We start from the raw sequence: 19,671 nt of genomic DNA on the forward strand, positions 1-19,671 counted from the left end.
TTATATTCAAATTCAAATTACAGCTTGTAGATTGGCTATAATAAAAAAGGAACATACAAGATTTCCACCTGAAAGCCATAATATATAGCCAATATATGGTTCTGTATCAGTATATTAGTCCGTTTTTGCAGATTTCATTCTAATTGGCTACTATGCCTGCATTATGAATTTCATGGCCCTGGGTAGGTCACCCTGGCTTGGCGGAGATATGCCCTGTTGCGCACAAGCTCCGCACACTGCAGCAGCAGGTGAAAGCAATCACTTAAACGAGGGCTGTGTTGCGCACCAAAAAACTGACTAAAACTGTCACATTCTGCTAAAATAAACTTCCCAATTAGAACATTGTTGACAAACGAACAGATATCATGGATGTGGTTTGCAAAAGGATTTATTTCTTGTCATCAGAGCGGTGAGGTCACTCTTTTGTATGATATTGATAGCCTACACTTTTAATTTGTTTGCAGTTATTCTGTTGCTTGCTTTATATTAAGACTCAAAATTTGGGGATTTTGCTGTATTTTATTAGATGTATTCATCTATATTTTGCTGTTGAAAAAAACATCGGGGCACATCGGTCTGTAGGACTACAGAATCCTCTCTCTCTCTCTCTCTCTCTCTCTCTCTCTCTCTCTCTCTCTCTCTCTCTCTCTCTCTCTCTCTCTCTCTCTCTCTCTCTCTCTCTCTCTCTCTCTCTCTCTCTCTCTCTCTCTCTCTCTCTCTCTCTCTCTCTCTCTCTCTCTCTCTCTCTCTCAGGCTAGAAATCAAACCATTGCTTAGTTCAGGCTGCGTTAGATTTATCTCCTGTTTGGCCCGGTAATGCTTTTGTGTCTATTACACTGTGTTGCGGGATTCCGAAGGTTCATAGGAGGCTTAAAATCAAACCTACCTACCACTGTGCATGTTGTAGCTGCGCAGCTCAACCAAAGGGACTGGTGACTAAAAAAAAACGTATTGACAAGAAAATTGCGCAGAGGAAAAACTGTGAAATCAGTTGCTGGGCGCAGCTGGGGCACCACGGCCACTGTGGCCGTGAAGGCATGTCATTATTCGAGGGGCACACGGCCAATGAGAGGGGCAACGACGGCCATGGCCGCCGTGGCCGCCGTGAAATTCCTGCCCTGCTTATGCCTGTTTAAAGTCTGCCTTTTCAAAAAATTGCTATAGCGCCCCCTTTTGGCCAATTGGAGTGAGATTGGTTTCAGTGATATTTGGAATGACCCTGTACATTTCTGCAAAGTTTCAAAGAAATGTGAGTCTGCATGTATGTTTTAGGCACAGATGAATAATTTTCATAAAACTGTAATAGTTAAAATCTATCTCCTCCTGGGATTTTTGAGCAATCTGCACGAAACGTTTAACACTTGAACTTTGGACCACTGCCTACAACAATTTCCAACGGATTTTCCATAAGTGAAAAAATGCAGAAGTTAGGAGCCAATGACTGTTTTACATATAATTCAAAATGGTGGGTGATCTAAAGGTCAGAGGTCAAAAGTCAGACCACAAAAGTTCTCGGGCATGAAGAGACGCATGTGTGTATCGAAGTTTCATGGTTGTAGGTCAAACAGGGCATGAGTTGTACCTGTTCAAAGTTGGCACTTTCAATTGAGTGCTATAGCGCCACCCTTTGACGAATGAGTGTGAGAATTATTTCTTGGTAGTTTTTCATGAGCATCTACCATATGGCCGAGTTTCGTAAAAAGCGTATGCACGGTTAAGCCAGAACTGGCAAAAACAAGTATTTTTCAAACTGCTCAAAATTGCGGAAAATCTAAGGGCGGAGCTTAATGGTCAAATCGATACGTGTGTTCCTCATGAGTCAAGGCACATTTGTAAGCAAGTTTCACGACTTTCGGCCAAACGAGGCATGACTTATGCCTGTTTAAAGTCTGCCTTTTCAAAAAATTGCTATAGCGCCCCCTTTTGGCCAATTGGAGTAAGATTGGTTTCAGTGATATTTGGAATGACCCTGTACATTTCTGCAAAGTTTCAAAGAAATGTGAGTCTGCATGTATGTTTTAGGCACAGATGAATCATTTTCATAAAACTGTAATAGTTAAAATCTATCTCCTCCTGGGATTTTTGAGCAATCTGCACGAAACGTTTGACACTTGAACTTTGGACCACTGGCTACAAAAATTTCCAACGGATTTTCCATAAGTGAAAAAATGCAGAAGTTAGGAGCCAATGACTGTTTTTCATATAATTCAAAATGGTGGGAGATCTAAAGGTCAGAGGTCAAAAGTCAGAGGGTGAAAGTTGTTCAGCATGAGGAGACGCATATGTGTATCCAAGTTTCATGGCTGTAGGTCAAACAGGGCATGAGTTGTACCTGTTCAAAGTTGCCATTTTCAATTGAGTGCTATAGCGCCACCTTTGGACGAAAGATTGTGAGAATTATTTCTTGATCGTTTTTCATGACCATCTACCATATGTCCGAGTTTCGTAAAAAGCGACAGCGCGGTTCAGCCAGAACTGCGAAAAGTGGCAGAAGTGACAGAATAAAGCGAATAATAAAACAGGTCCAGAGCTGAGCTCTGGCCCCGTAATTATCTATTCATAAACTTTCAGAAAGAAAAACTAAAGAGTGACATTTAATGACAGATTCATATATTGATATATCAATCACACACATACCCTTTGAAGATGAGCTGGGAAGTTGAAAATTGTTGGCACAACACCATCTTTAAGCCGGACAATCTGCCCCGTCCTGTCAAAGTCCTCACCCTTGAAATGTTCACTGCAGAGCACTGTCCTGGCAGAGGACACAAAACTGTCCCTTCTCAGGGCAAGTTCCCACTGCCTCCTCCTCTCTTTGGGAAACCTTAGAATAAAGAGAGGGTAGCCAGATATATAAATTATTGTCAACATTTTCCACCCTTCTTTCCTTTTAAGGGTAAGGACAAAAATACACACCCAAATTATCATATTTTTGGGGTACTTTTATGCATGCATGCATACATACATACATACATACATGAAAGTCACAATGCATGCATGTATGTATGTAAACTTAGTGTGGTTGTCTTATTCTTCTGCATGCATGCATGTCAACTTTAAGAATAAGACAACCACACTAAGAGTTATAAAAAGGTGTCCAAAAGAAACATTCAATAATTGTGTAAACAAATGGTAGCAACATATTCTAAAAAGCCTGGGTCAACAACAGTCTATTATCTCACATACCCCCACTGTTTCTGTAGCAGGACTTGTATTGTACATACATCCACTAACTAAAGAGTATCCTAATAGTCATAATATTGTCATATCTTACTTGTGAAAGGTGATCCCACGGGTTCTTGCATGAAGATTACGGCGATTAGAGCATCCGTAGGCTGCACAAAAATCAGGCATCTTCACTGTCACTAGTAGGCGTACTTCTGTAAACACAAAGCCAGCAATTTCCTGTATCATAATGTATCTAAATGTTAAAAGTTTTTAATAAGCCAAACCGCTTGGAAGAAATCATGTGCAACTTAAGTTATGTTGAAAAGAAAGAGCACTCACTGGTGTAAATTTGCTGGGTCAACTTTGTAATACTAGGTCTGACTATCCCTCTGCAGCCTCTTGTCATTAGCCAGATAATGAATACAACAATCCACAAAGATTGTCATTTATACCAAAGATTAGGTCGTCATAAAACCTATATAATAATTGAATATCTCGACATGTGGTCTCAGCCTAGATAACTTGCACACTAGCCCTGACACACAACTATGCTGCACGATTACGTCGTTTTTCGAAAGGAAAAGCTGCAATTTCAACATGTCCAAGCATCCTGTACCATAGCCATGCTAATAACGTTTATAATAAACCAAACCGTTTGTAAATCAGTCAAGATTTCAGCGAGTTAACAGTATTTTTGTGTGTGCAGATCACTCACCTTGCACCGGCTACCATAGAGCGGACTAGAGTTGTTGACCGTCCCAAGATGGCCGCGGTATTGCTACGCTTGAGGCGCCCCTTTGAGCCATCTAGCCTTTATATATATCTATGCTCCCAACCACACACCAGTGTTGGAAAGTAATTGAGTAGATATACTATTTCTACCCTTTATATCTCTTAACTAAGCATCTTGCACCAAATATCCACAGAACATTTCCCAGATAAATAGTGTTATGACTGAGATCTCATGCAAAAATACATATACAATACACAATACCATCACATTTATTTTCTCCAAGATGTAGGCTATACATTTGGTAATATTCCAAATGAATGAATATTGACTCTTTTGAGACTTTGGGTGGGAACTCTTTCATGGCTTTTGGTGGGAATTGATAGCTTAATTTAACCCAATTAAATAAATACAATATAGAACAAAATGACAGATCAATAAACATAGTCAGAGGGATAGTTGTGTCACCGGCCCTACTAATTGATAATACTGAAATTCAAAAAGACAAGAGCAGAGAGACAGACAGTGAACCTACCACGTTTGCAAGGCGGAGTGTACAGTTTGCACTGCCCGCAGCAGCGGAAACCGTGGCGTAGAAAGCGACAAAATAACAAAGCCCAAGGTTTAGATTCACTATAATGCCAACGAGACACCAAATGAACGTGCTATACTGCAGAGAAGGAGGACCACCTAAGTACCTTCTGTGCATTATCGTCTCAAGCAAACTGGAGCCACGAGAGGCACCACCAAGCGAGCTAAAGCGAACAAGTTGCCGTTGCGACTCAGCGCCGGCCGACTCAGCGCGTACAAGTTATACCGATAGGCACAGAATTGTAAATCACTAGAAGTTCGGGCCGCGTGACGCGTCGTTCACTTTGCAGTGCCACCTTACAGGCACCTAAAGAGGTGACGTGCATCACCTCTGCAAGGACCCAAACCCACTTTGTGATTACTCCATATTCGGGACGACCGTCTCATCGTGATGTCAGATTACGTCACACTGGCGTGATGTGAGATTACGTCACACTGGCTACATACGTACATACTGACAACCGACATGGCGCAGGATTCAAATTGTATATATATATAGATATATAGATGTTGTGGGCAGAGCTCTGCCCCCGGGTAGGTCAGTATCTCACCAATCAATAGTCTGATTAAATGTGGGTAGGTCATTATCTCACCTACTTAGACCATTCAATTGTCTGACTACACGTGATCATGTCCCATTCAGTGACCACAATATAGTATATGCAGGCGAGTGCTTACACAGAAAGATGGAGAGACACACCTGCGCTGATGCGTAACAACAAGACAAACTGAAGCCCAACAGGCCAGCCTGGTTCAGAGGACACACGTTTAATGTGGACACACACCCGCCGAGGAAGAGCGTAGCATGGCATGGCACCCACAAACGAGCGACAGACAGCTAACTCTGGCAGGAGGTGCGCTGCCTTAATACTGGTACCAATCAGCCCCCTGATGAGTGGGTGGAGGATGGGCCGTGGGTAGTGTGGGAACCAATGCCCATCCTAGCTGGATATATATATACCCATATATAGGCATGTCACTATGACTCAGACATAACCATAAATAAACACACCCAATACGGCCACGTCACTATGACTCATACACACATAACCATACACAAACCCGATACGCTCATATATAGGCATGACATGTCACTATGACTCAGACATAACCATAAACAAACCTGATACACCCATATCATATATGGAGATCCAGTTGTCCAGAGCCACAGATCTGACCGATATGCCCATATATGGGCATGCCAATATAAGGCCATATACTGATGACATCAGGGAATTCCATATGTGGGCATAAAATGGACAAGGACTGACAGATACAGAGATCACCACTGTACAGTATGGGTACAAAAGGGACACAGATAGACGGGTACTCTGACAGCCCCCGGACAATATGACTCAGACATATCGGTCGGATCGGTGGTGCAATGTAGGTGTGACCCAAACCTCTAGTAGGACTACAATCACAAATAGAAAGGCTGAACAAGCACAAAGCAAAACAGACAGGCACACTACAGGAAAAGCCGCAAATCGAAATCCTCATTTAGACCCTTGGGGGCCAATGTAAATCCAAAGGGCACCGTCTAGTGTAATAAAGTTGGCAAAAACGGCAGAGGTATAAAAACGGAATCATGTGGATCTCAGGATCCACATGGGAATGTCGTGGCTCCATTGTGGATCGTGGTCCTCATGTGGTCAGCTTGTGACGTAAGTCGTCTACCATATTATGACACGTGAATCATATCCTATGTAAACCCCGTCGATAGCTCGAGTTCTATATTTTGCAATTGTAATAACTAGAAGCTCGCCCCCGCTACGCGGGGGCTCGCGTCTAGCCCGCGGCCACGCCCACGTAGCGCCCGCGGCCACTTGGCAACTCATATAAGTGGCGTAGCGTCATGAGGGCCAGTGGGGCCGTGGCTCGGTCAGTGAAGACCCTGTAGTGCGGATGATATGTGGCATAGAGGGGCAGATTGTAAATCCCCAGAGGAAACATCCGTGGGCTACCATTGGTTCAGCGATGTGTGCGGTCGCCCTGCGGCCCCTCCTCCTCCACCAATGTGCAGTATTGAGAGCCCTGACGTCGCAACAATTGGAGCGATGGGCACTGCACTCTGGTTGGTTAGGGTACACCTAGGGCCCTGGTAGAACCCAGTTAAAGCCTGCATGGGCAAACCCAGTTAGGACCCGCCTTGGTCCCACATAAACATGGCTAGTTGGGGCCCACCTAAGGGCCAGGTAGAAGCTACTTATAGCCTGCATGGGCATCGCAGTTGGGACTGAAGTGGATGCCGCTGACATTGCTGACATGGGGTCCATATGGTTTAGCCCACCTTGAAACCATATGGGAACTACGCTGGCATGCTGGCTGGAATGCAAACGCTGCATCATACCTGTAGTGTTTAGTTTGATGTTGTGTGTGTAGCAGATATACCTGCAGTGTGTAGATCAATGTCCATATGAAAGTCAATGCCCAGCAGTGTTTTTTTTTCTCCAGCAGAGTTTCTAGTGTCTCTGTCTCTCTCTGGAAGAGGTTGCACATGAACTCTGCAGCCGCACTGAGGCGCTCCAACACAAACACTCTGACATTAAGCTGCTTCACACAACAAACATCAGCACCACGCTGCTGTTTGTCCAAAAGACACAATATCTCCTCTCCGACCGACGTCATGTGTTCATGTATCGACAGCCGTACAGACTCCTTTTGACACATTTTACCTCGTTTATCCAGCTCTCACTGACTCTCCACATCGGGCTGTTATAGCGCTACCATGAGGCTGATTAGAGAAATCTCAAGTGGAATTTCTTCCTCGGCATAGTGGGAATGTGGGTGCAAAGTTGCACGGAAAGTGCATGCTGTGTTCATAATGTGAGGCATTTTGGTCCAAACGGAGCAGTCCTGCAGACTTTGGAAGCTATTTTAGCCAATCAGGATGGAATATGAAAAATCTGAAAGAGGCTTTTTTTTTAATGACTGTGGAGATACTGTGTACCGATTTGCGTGATGTTTGGGCAAAATCTGTAGGAGTACTGTGAGAAAATGTGTTTAGCAAAAAGCGGCCTCCTGGTGGCACTGTAACAGGGCCATGTGAAAGAAATAGGGCAGAGGTTCTGAATTGGCATCCAGGGAGTGTGTGTGCAGTTTCGCTGCGATCAAGTCAACGATGTGAGAGATTAGCTATCACAGACGGACGGACAGGGGGTGAAACATAGTCTTGCGCCATGCCTTTCGGCCTGGCGGAGACAATAAAAAAACGAAAGTAAAGGAAATGACCATTTCTGCAACAAAAGTAGTCAACAAACTATACTATAAAAACATGGGCCACATTGTCAAATAATCTAAGAAAGAGGCAAGAATGTAGAAAATAGCCGATCTACAAGCTTACAAAGCCTCTCAACGTGAGGCGTTGCGAACTTGTAGATCGGCTATTTTCACAATATTTACTTGTGAAACGGAGTCAAACAGAATGGGGGGGGTCCCCAGATCAAGTACGTTTATTTGGGGGGGGGGGGGGGGGGGGGGGCGGCCTGAAAGGGTTGATAAGCACTGCTCTAATCTGAGCGAAATTATCTGAATTTACTACATGACCGTAATGCAGCGTAACATGCGTAGCACGGGGCGGTCCTGCCATTACGTTAGTTTCTGTAGTTGCTGTGGAGCTACATAGTTCTCCAGAAGACACACACAAACATACACCATCTACAATGGACTAACTGAGCAGCAATATTGACATTCACCACACGAACGTGCATTGTTGACAAAGTGATTGCACAGCCGCTGCAGGCATGACAACCACGTTAGCGTTAGCGACATGGCAGCTATCACAGCGCCCTGTCCGTCGTCGCTGCGACTGACTGTGATTAGCCTGGGTGCCAGCCTGCTTCGCTACGTTCGGCGGTTTTTTTTGTCTCTCTGGAGAGAGAAAAAAAGTCCGCCGAACGCAGCGAAGCAGGCTGGCACCCAGGCTAGACTGTGATGGCTACAGCCATAGATATATAAACACTACAGCAAGCTCTCTGAGATGCCATTGTGTGGAGACTGCTCTTAGCGTGACACGACCAATGAGAGTGAGCGCTGTAGTTGTTGCTAAGATACGGTGGCGTCTCTGCCCCATAGCTTGTAGATCTCTCACGCATGATTGGCGTAGGCTGCGTTGCCAGGTCTGACTGTTTGTATAAGCGATTGTGGGCTTATTTGGGTGCACTTTTGGGCTCGTCGTTTCCATAGACCACGTCAGTGCTTATTTCTTTCCCGTGACCGATGTGGCAAGAGAAGGTGCAAAACGAACCATCCGGAAGTAGATTGCGAGATGAAATATATAGCACTTTTTGATTATTAGAGAAGGAGACACATGTGAAGGTGGAAAATGAAATGTAGGAGATTATATAGTTTTTCATGAGGGATTTTTGTAGCAAGTTGTGAGAGAATTGGGCCACTCCTGTGGGCGGGGGGCTGATTAGAACCATTGGGGTTTGAAAGGAGACGCTCTCTGTTTGAGTGGAAAGATATATACTGAGAGCAAACTATTAAAGAGATGGAGGAAGTGCGGAAGGAAGAGAGTACAACGGATAACTCACAGGTGATCACTGCACTCGAGGAGGAGAACAAGGCCCTCAAGAAAGAGACCAAAGCCCTCAAAGAAGATAATACCTCCCTCAATAGCAAATGGTCACGAGAGATCACTGCCCTCAAGAACGAAAACACCACCCTCAAGCAAAAAGGAAGCCATTGAAAACCATTGAAAAACGGTTCATTTGTAGCCTCGCGTGGCCAGACAATATCACACGACACACTAAAGTGCATGCAATTTTGCAAAGGCAGATTCGTCTGGAACCAGGCTAGTTCATTTGCACATACAACTATAAATTAAGCATTTAAACGAAGCTATACAACACAAATTATGTTTCTGTGTAACAAAAACGGTTTTAATAACATCAATAATTGATCTAAATGGATAAATACTGTTCAATGGAGTGCATAGCCTATACAAATTGGACGCTGGACAGGAGCAACGGTTCAGCAAGGCAGCTCTTGTGAGCTTTTTCCATCTCGTCTTCCGGCGGTTGGCATCCAGCTCGTTGGTGCATTACCGCCACCTTCTGCTCCTGAGTGTGAATCAGACAAAAGACACATCTAATTTCCTCTCCCAACCACACACACCAGCAGTGGAAAGTAACTAAGTAGATATACTCAAGTACTGTTCTTAAGCACCCTTGATACTTTTAGGCCAACGTTTCTTGAGTAGGCCTACCTCCATTTTTTTGTATTCTTAATATGCTTCTACTCGACTACATTTCAGAAAAAAATGTAGTACTTTTTACTCCACTATAATTATTTGAAAACGTACTTTTCAATTTTAGATTATGATTACAAAACATACATTATAATTTGGACATTGGCCACTTGTTGAAAATACAGATTGACAAGATCACGTGGCATTGTGAGCTTGTAGATCTGCTATTTTTGAAGGATTTTAATTTGGTACTTTAAGTATATTTTGATGCTTAATACTTTTGTAATTTTACTCAAGTAACATTTTGAATGCAGGTCTTTACTTGTAAGATAGTATTTTTATAATGTGGTATTGCTACGTTTACTTAAATAAAAAATTGAATGCACTCACCAAATCATCCTGATCTCTCTCTCTCTCCTCTTCACATCTTAACAGTCTACATCTGGCCAGACCATCCTCCATGACGCCACCAGCAGATAAACTACTGCTGGACTTATCGTCAGACCAAACACTCCAAGCTCTGTTGTGATTTCATTCCCTACCCGACCAAAGAGATCCCTCTGACACCTCCCATACTGCCAGCACTCCTGCAACACTCCTTTTGTGGGGTGGGAAATCACTGTGTCCCTGTAAATGTGTCTAATAGTTTGCCATTACCAATGTCATTAAATGTCTCCGACTTGCACTCTTAGCCTGACGTACCACCCTTCTTTATAGGACCACAATGGAAACAAGTTCCCTGGACTTTGTTGTGTTATCCTTTTAGCCTAAACGTCTGACTGTACCTCATGCTGTTTACAATTCTGACTAATAAAGTATTCAATCAATTCATCAATTCTCACCACTGCCACATACCACACTTTCCTGGATACTATATTGTGCCAATGGGTGCTTGGACATACATGGACACACATTTAACATCTCATGCATCACTACATAACTTACACATACATGAGAAAGGATGTTTACGCAATGGAAATATGTACAGTATAGTGTTTGATATCCACAACTTTAACATACAAACACACGGAGACACGACTGCCTTTTACTCTCTTTACTCGTGTCCTGTTTTTAATCATCCAACAGCTGTGTGCATTTAATCACATACAATTGTCTTCATCACATACACCTGTGTCTTACATCATGGTACATGCTCTCCACATACAATCAGTGGCACTGGACACTACAAAGTCAAAGCCTGTGCCTTCTTATTAGTCAGGGGATATTAGCAGAATATTTTCCAATCTTGGAATAAATTCCTTACCAAAAAAAATCTTCACCAATGTGTTTGTAAAGGTGTCTAGTAACACCTCTCACAAAGACTGAAATTCAGTATCCCTAGGAGAATTTTTGACAGCTCCTTAAAGTTGGGGTACCCACCATAACCTTGGTTAAAAAAAAATCCAAATTTAATTCTGTTTTAAGAGTTGCATTTTGAACAAAACAACAACTTTTTATTTTCATCTATGAGTCTTCATGTGTCTCTTCAGATGTGAAGTTTGACGGAATCTGTGTTCACAAACTGCACAAGCAAATGTTTTTTCACCTGTATGAGTCTTCATGTGTCTATTCAGAGCATAAGTGTGACTGAATCTTTGTTCACAAACTGTGCAAGTAAATGGTTTTTCACCTGTGTGAGTCCTCATGTGTGTCTTCAGAGTTGAAGTTAGACTGAATCTTTGTTCACAAACTGTACAACTAAATGGTTTTTCACCTGTATGTGTCCTCATGTGTATCTTCAGATTTGAAGTTCGAGTAAATCTTTGTTCACAAACTGTACAAGCAAATGGTTTTTCACCTAAATGAGTCTTCATGTGTCCCTTCAGAGCTGATGTTTGACTGAATGTTTGATCACAAACTGTACAAGCAAATGTTTTTTCACCTGAATGAGTCTTCATGTGTCCCTTCAGAGCTGAGGTTTGACTGAATGTTTGTTCACAAACTGTGCAAGTAAATGGTTTTTCACCTGTATGGGTCCTCATGTGTGTCTTCAGAGTAAAAGTTTGACTGAATACTTTATCACAAACTGTACAAGCAAATGGTTTTTCACCTGTATGAGTCCTCATGTGACTCTTCAGAGTGTAGTTTAAACTGAATCTTTGTTCACAAACTGTACAGATGAAGGGTTTTTCACCTGTATGAGTATTCATGTGTCCCTTCAGAGCTGAAGAATGACTGAATGTCTGTTCACAAACTGTACAAGCAAATGGTTTTTCACCTGTATGAGTCCTCATGTGTATCTTCAGATGTGAAGTTCGACTGAATCTTTGTTCACAAACGTTACAAGCAAATGGTTTTTCACCTGTATGAGTCTTCATGTGTCCCTTCAGAGCCGAAGTTTGACTGAATGTTTGATCACAAACTGTACAAGAAAATGGTTTTTCACCTGTATGAGTCCTCATGTGTGTCTTCAGAGTTGAAGTTTGACTGAATATTTGTTCACAAACTGTACAAGCAAATGGTTTTTCACCTGTATGAGTCATCTTGTGACTCCTCAGAACTGAAGCGTAACTGAATCTTTGTTCACAAACTGTGCAAGTAAATGGTTTTTCACCTGTATGGGTCCTCATGTGTGTCTTCAGAGTTGAAGGTTGACTGAATCTTTGTTCACAAACTGTACAGATGAAGGGTTTTTCACCTGTATGAATCCTGAAGTGTAGTTTTAGATGACTCATGCCAACAAAGACTTTGCCACACTCTGTACAACTAAAGCCTTTCTTCCCTTTGTGACTCTTTATGGATGGGTTTTGTTTTGATGATTTCAGGTTATAGGGCAACTTGTTGCTCAAAGACAATCTTTGTTCTTCCACACGTCGTGTCTTGTGTGATTTCAGTGTTTTTAAACCTGACTGATCTTCCCTTGACTCCTTCCAGTCATCACTGTCATCAGTGTCAGATTCAGAACTTTGTGAAGAGAAGAGCTGGTCATCAGATTGTGTCTTTATGTGTTCAGTTGAGGTGCTGGCTATAGGCGTCTTTCTGCTTTCATCATCTTCACTTTTCACTGCTACTAATGTCAACATTGACCCATCACCCTCCTCTAGTCTTTGAAGTAGCTTCTCTTGTTCTGCTGTAATCTGTGGAAGTTCTAGTTTCACCTGGACCAGACTGAGGCTCCTCTCCTGCTGTTCCTCTTTAATCTGTGGAGGTTCTAGTTTCACCTGGACCAGACTGAGGCTCCTCTCCTGCTGTTCCTCTTTAATCTGTGGAGGTTCTAGTTTCACCTGGACCAGACTGAGGCTCCTCTCCTGCTGTTCAGGGGAAACCTCCTCCTTGCACACAGGGAGGTGCGGGAAATCTAGAAGGAGGAGAGGGCAGGTAATCAGCAGAGAGCAACTCATTGTGTTTTCTGATTGGATAAGATAGATTCTCCTACTTATTGATTTGTTTTGTAATAATGTCTAGTGTTTTAATGAATGAATTAGGTTATTTATCTATCTATCTATTTATTGATTTGTTTTGTAATAATGTCTAGTGTTTTAATGAATGAATTAGGTTATCTATCTATCTAGTTATTGATTTGTTTTGTAATAATGTCTAGCGTTTTAACTCTCTCAGTGCCATGTTATCCCGAGTTTTTTCTGAATGCCCTCAGTGCCAAGAACGAGTTATCCGAGTTTTTAAAAATAAAAAAAAGGAATAAAAAGAATTATGGAAAAGAATTTTCAGAACCCAAGATATCGTGATCCGAAGATTTGCTGCTCCATTCACTTCTTGTTTAACTTATTATTATTATTATTTTTTACTTTAAAAAAAATGCTGGCACAGTATGAACATATTTTTTTATTTCATTGGCACTGAGAGAGTTAATGAATTAATTAGGTTATGTATCTATCCATCTATCTATCTATCTTCTTACAGAAAGATTATTCTCCTTCAATGAGCTCATATGTATGGGACATAGGCTTGATAAATTATCCTGCAACTGTGAATTTGTGTCTCATACCACCTGTGCTCATTGACGGAAGTTTAGACGTGTTTAGCTGCGAATTCGGCCTCATCACGTACATTCCGTATAATGATTATGATAACTAGAAAAAAGCCCCCCTATGTGAAAGCCCCCTGTACCCCTAGATGGATACAGGTCCAGCGGGCAGCTTAACATTGTGGCAAGCTCAATGTTAAATAGGCATTTGTTTCCAAAGTGTAAAAACAATGAAGTATAATAAGGAAAATGTGGGGAATAATGTCATGTGTCCATGATTTTAACATGCATGGTACATCATTATCAGACCTACGTATATGTATCCTTCAAGTTGTTGTTTAGCCCCAAAACGAGTGGATATACAGGTTTTGTAGCAATCTGTAAGGTGGCCAGTGTTGTCAGGGGCTGACTGTCTTTCAGCGTGGCTGGATTGGGACAAAATATTTGACAATGACATTTAATTGCCTATCAAATCAAGTATAATCTGCACATATATACTGGACCCCTGAATATAAGTGAAGTGAATGAACGGGCTCTCCCCAAATCCGTTATTTTTGAAACTAGATGACAAGAGCTGTCGCAGCAATTAATTATTGGGTGTATAGCTAGAAGTTAAAATGCCACCACAATGACTCCCTAACCGAGAGGGCATGAATGTGATCTATAATGTAATACATGAAATGTAACCATTCTTGAGCTAGGTTTAGGGTTTGAAGTAAAGCAACCTATTATTACCTGTGCTGTTAATCTGATGAAGGTCCACATACCAAAACATCACTAGTTTAGCACTAATAAAGGGATTGTTTTTAAACCTGAGAGAGTGTCTCCACTTGTCCTCCTATCTAGTAATGTCAATGTTGTTGACCCATCAGCCTCCTCTGGTCTTTGAACTGGCTCCTCCTGTTCCTCTTTAACCTGTGGAGGTTCTAGTTTCAACTGGACCAGACTGGGTTTCCTCTCCTGCTGTTCAGATGTGAGGTCTAGAAGGAGGAGAGAGGAAGGCGAATGTCAGGAGAGAGCAACTCAATAGCCCAATTCCAATACCTTGATTTCTGCCTCATGGCCTCCAGCATGACCCGGAAATGGTTTGCATCCCGAATGTTAATTTGCTTTTGGAGGAGCCGAGAGTGAAAAGGGAGGAGGCTCCACAAGCCTCTTGGAGCGAGAATCAGTGAGTGTACATCAAGTGTAGACTTGAGTGTTGAGTGACTGTTTTGTTATTGCCATTCATTATTTTTCTATTGCAATGGCAAATTTGAACAATGTATTACAGGAAACATTTACATTACATTACATTACATTAAATTACAGTCATTTAGCAGACGCTTTTATCCAAAGCCTATCCTATCCTTACAATAAGTGCATTCAACATAGGTAGGGAACGAAACTACTAATCACCAGAAGTCTTAAGTGCATTTCCTGCAAAAACAAGCAACCAAGAGTATACCTAGCGCTAAGGTAAAAGTGCAATATATCAGCTACCTACATTCTTAAGCAGATGAGACAAAATAGCAAAATCAAATGAGCACGAGCTAATACAAAAAGTGTATCGACTAAACAAGATCCAATAAAACAGTACAACAATAAAACAAGAGTTCGTACAACTAGTTAACAACAAGTAAGCCAGGCAAAGAGGAAGGGTAGTGTTTCCTGAAGAGGTGGGTTTTTAACCACTTGAACCCCAGTATCCCTATTCTGGGGGGGAATGTGCCATAAATAGCCTTCTAGGACAGTATATGACATATGACAGTTTTAAAGCTAGGGGACTCAAGAAAATCTCTGTGGTGAGTGTTCAAGCTGCATTGTGTAACTTTTTAATGATTACAATGTTATTTGATCCAATCTGTAGGGTAGACTATGTTAATACGATATAACTTATACAATTCTATACTGGTCGACAAGTGATACTGCTTGAAATTTAAAATTCTATTTCTCCACAGGGCAAGCAGGCATAGAGAACATCACCGAAGGAGTCATGCCTCATTTATACGTAGTTGTAATAGTAGCAACAAGACGTAGTTGTGCACACCAGAAATAGCAGATTTACGCATCATGCTGCAACACATGAGTTTGTAGATCGGTTATTATTATGCACAAATCATTTAGTGTGGGTGTGTGCGCATGTGTTACTCACAGCAGTTGTTGGCCTCCAGGGTGAAGATGGGAGTCATGCTTGCAGTAGTCCTCCAGGGGGCAGCAGATCTCAGGTGCTGACTCAGAGCAGCTGAGTCTATGTGGTCCTGATGAGACATGCTGTGTCCATCACCATTGAACATCTGCTTTACACACACGCACGCACACGCACGCGAACGCGCGCACGCACGCACACACACACACACACACACACACACACACACACACACACACACACACACACACACACACACACACACACACACACACACACACACACACACACACACACACACACACACACACACACAATGTAACAAATGCACATGGGATATAAAGCCTGTGTAACTGGATGGATGATTAGGTTCTTTTTACTGAGGAAGCTGCAATGATCAGTTCAGGACATACATGTAGTTAGTGATCTCTTCTGGCTTTTCATACGTCATAGCAAAGAGCTATCAGAACTGCTATTGTATAAAACATCTCATATTCCGAACTCTGTTACATGTTCATGAAATGTAATCCAAGGTGTAATCCAACAGATTACTGTAGTTTTAACATTTAGACCTCATAATGAATTCAATATATTTAAACTTAGGTTAAAATTCCTTTTAACCCATTAAGACCGGGGACGCGTCTGTGTCATTTTACGATGTCTTTGGCTATTCAAAAGTAGCAGATATACAAGCTCGTAGCGCGGCACCGAGTGCCGCGCTACGAGCTTGTAGATCTGCTATTTTTGAAAAGTCGTGAAAAAATATTTTTTACATTATTTTCAAAAAAGTGTTAGGATTTAGAATCATTTTTAGAATCGGCCTCAGGTCTTAATGGGTTAACCTACGTCATCCTTGTTTATGTTTTTACATAAATTTACATTTGTAATACGAAAATAAGAAAGAAAACGATAATAAATAAAATAATGCCCTACATCACTCTCTGGCGGCAAACAGAAAATACTACAGGCTCGCTTCTGCTTCAATTAAAATGGCTGCTTAGGGACAATTTGATATTAAAAGAACTGGTCCACTGGAGAAAAGAGGGGAGGGTTATGCTTTTTTATTTTTTGTTCGTTGGAGGTTCACCTATTTTTAATTTGAGTTCAGGCCAGGGGAGGGTCATACAAAATCTAAATTTTAATCAAATAGCCGTTTTTAATTTTTACTGTTACTTTTTACTATAGCTTTTCGGAGGACTATTATTCTCATAATCATTTGAAGCCACTCCTCATGATACATGTGATTAATTGGGAGCTATGAATATGCACAGCCGTGCATAATGGTCATAATGTGGCGAGCACCTTTCCACAATGATTGACAAATAAAACCAGAATCCGCAGGCCATGCATAATTGCATACGATAGCCTTAATCATTTTCTATAGGCTTCACTGTAGGTTAGTCACTGTAGGTTCATAATTAATACATATTTTTCATTCAATTAAAAAAACAATTGACCAACCTCTGAGCTGTTCAACACCCAAATGGACAAAAGTTGTTAAACAACCATAAACATGCACGTCATATTTTTGGTTCTTGATTATATAATCCTGCGTACAAGTATAGATATATAGCGGTATTGACTTTAATCTTAATGCACAGTAGAAACTCCTAATCCTTTTCTTTACAATGTTAAGGGTAAAATGACCTTAGACTTCAAATGTTTTTGGATGTGATGTGATGCTGCATAGGCCCCACCATTGTTATGTGCTATTAGTTTTGCTTTGCTGTGGCTATTGTACATGTGCAACTCTCAGCAGATTGTAAGGCAAGAGAAATGGCTCATTCCTCAAAAACTGCTGTATATTTAAGTGGCATCCACTCCAGGATTCATTATCAAAAACATCAGCGACAATTTGCTGATTGGATTCCATGGATTTATAGTTTAATTGTTGCACCCCTATACTTAAAGTTCCTCCAAGAATCCCCTCAATATCCTTTTTTGTTGTGTAACAAATATTACCTGCAATGATCAGTTCAGATACATGTAGTTAGTTAACTTAGTGATCAGTTTAGTAGTTATATCAGTTCAGGTCAGGACATTATATGTAGTTATCAGTTCAGGACACATGTAGTTAGAGATCAGTTCAGGACATACATGTAGTTAGTGATCAGTTCAGGACATACATGTAGTAGTTAGTGATCAGTTCAGGACATACATACATGTAGTTAGTGATCAGTTCAGGACATACATACATGTAGTTAGTGATCAGTTCAGGACATACATGTAGTAGTTATCTCCTGGCTTTTCAGATTATGTAAACATTGTATTGATTTTCGTTACAAAATAAACGGTCAAACTAACGTCTGACACAACTGATACAAAACGAGAATTCACATAATTAGCGTGTCAACTGTAACTGTCACACGACAGTGTGTATTTCAACAGATCGTAGGTTAGTTTTAAGCTACTATAAAATAGTAAACTTACGTTAGCAGAAAAAGAGCAGCGAGGGACTTGAGCTTAGCATAGCATAGAGCTAGCTATCTTCTTCTCCTTTCTTGTCTTCCTTGTTGTCTAACAGGAAATAATCTTACGTCATCATTACGTCATCAGGTAACCGGAACCAGTGACCAGAACCACCGGTGCCGTGCATTCCAAAATAATTCCCCTAGTTTAAAACTTGTTAAATTTGGTATAATCGTTTCGTTTCTTTTGGTATAATAACTCGTAGCAAGACTAGCGAGACTAAACGAATGGATTCGCATTATGTGGGGAACAAAAACAATGCATCGCCAACCAGATCCCAACCAGCGGAACCACAATACTTTTTTCCTTTTTTCTAAACCGTGTCACACGCTGATCACACGGCTGGCTTTAGAACGAATACCAGGCTTTCCTCCAAGGGCTCTGCCTCCAAGGTGGAAAGTCTGGTGACGCGAGGTTACTCCCAACCACACACCAGTGTTGGAAAGTAATTGAGTAGATATATTTCTACCCTTTATATCTCTTAACTAAGCATCTTGCACCAAATATCCACAGAACATTTCCCAGATAAATAGTGTTATGAGATTTCATGCAAAAAATACATATACAATACACAATACCATCACATTTATTTTCTCCAAGATGTAGGCTATATACATTTGGTAATATTCCAAATTAATGAATATTGACTCTTTTGAGACTTTGGGTGGGAACTCTTTCATTTTGGTGGGAATTGATAGCTTAATTTAACCCAATTAAATAAATACAATATAGAACAAAATGATTCCACCAAGATCAATAAACATAGTCAGAGGGATAGTTGTGTCACCGGCCCTACTATTTAATAATACTGAAATTCAAAGAGACAAGAGCAGAGAGACACACAGTTAACCTACCACGTTTGCAAGGCGGAGTGTACAGTTTGCACTGCCGGCAGCAGCGGAAACCGGGGTGTAGAAAGCGACAAAATAACAAAGCCCAAGGTTTAGATTCACTATAATGCCAACGAGACACCAAATGAACGTGCTATACTGCGGAGAAGGAGGACCACATAAGTACCTTCTGTGCATTATTGTCTCAAGCAAACTGGAGCCACGAGAGGCACCACCAAGCGAGCTAAAGCGAACGAGTTGTCGTTGCGACTCAGCGCCGTACAAGTAATGTACCGATAGGCACAGAATTGTAAATCATGTTGTGGGGAGAGCTCTGCCCCCGGGTGGTCAGTATCTGACCAATCAATAGTCTGATTAAATGTGGGTAGGTCATTATCTCACCTACTTAGACCATTCAATTGTCTGACTACAATTGTCTGTGATCATGTCCCATTCAGTGACCAAAATATAGTATATGCAGGCGAGTGCTTAAACAGAAAGATGGAGAGACACACCTGCGCTGATGCTGAAGACAAACTGAAGCCCAACAGGCCAGCCTGGTTCAGAGGACACACGTTTAATGTGGACACACGCCCGCCGAGGAAGAGCGTAGCATGGCATGGCACCCACAAACGAGAG

At 41.5% G+C, this 19,671-nt stretch overlaps 1 protein-coding gene across 1 annotated transcript; it reads right to left on the reverse strand.

Moving 5' to 3' along the window:
• Window positions 1-9,463: 9,463 nt before the first annotated feature.
• On the reverse strand, window positions 9,464-18,220 carry LOC311058561 (uncharacterized protein; the record flags this gene model as incomplete). Its single annotated transcript, XM_084076024.1, has 6 exons — window positions 18,164-18,220; window positions 15,740-15,881; window positions 14,418-14,585; window positions 12,319-12,978; window positions 11,647-11,814; window positions 9,464-9,552 (listed from the first exon to the last, which is right to left on the reverse strand). The coding sequence occupies exons 2-6, from the start codon at window positions 15,879-15,881 to the stop codon at window positions 9,464-9,466; spliced, it is 1,227 nt and encodes a 408-aa protein (XP_083932150.1). The 5' UTR covers window positions 18,164-18,220.
• Between the last annotated feature and the right edge of the window lie 1,451 nt (window positions 18,221-19,671).

This window comes from Gymnoscopelus microlampas, assembly GCF_963454915.1.
Source record: "Gymnoscopelus microlampas genome assembly, chromosome: 13".
Lineage (NCBI taxonomy): Eukaryota > Metazoa > Chordata > Actinopteri > Myctophiformes > Myctophidae > Gymnoscopelus > Gymnoscopelus microlampas.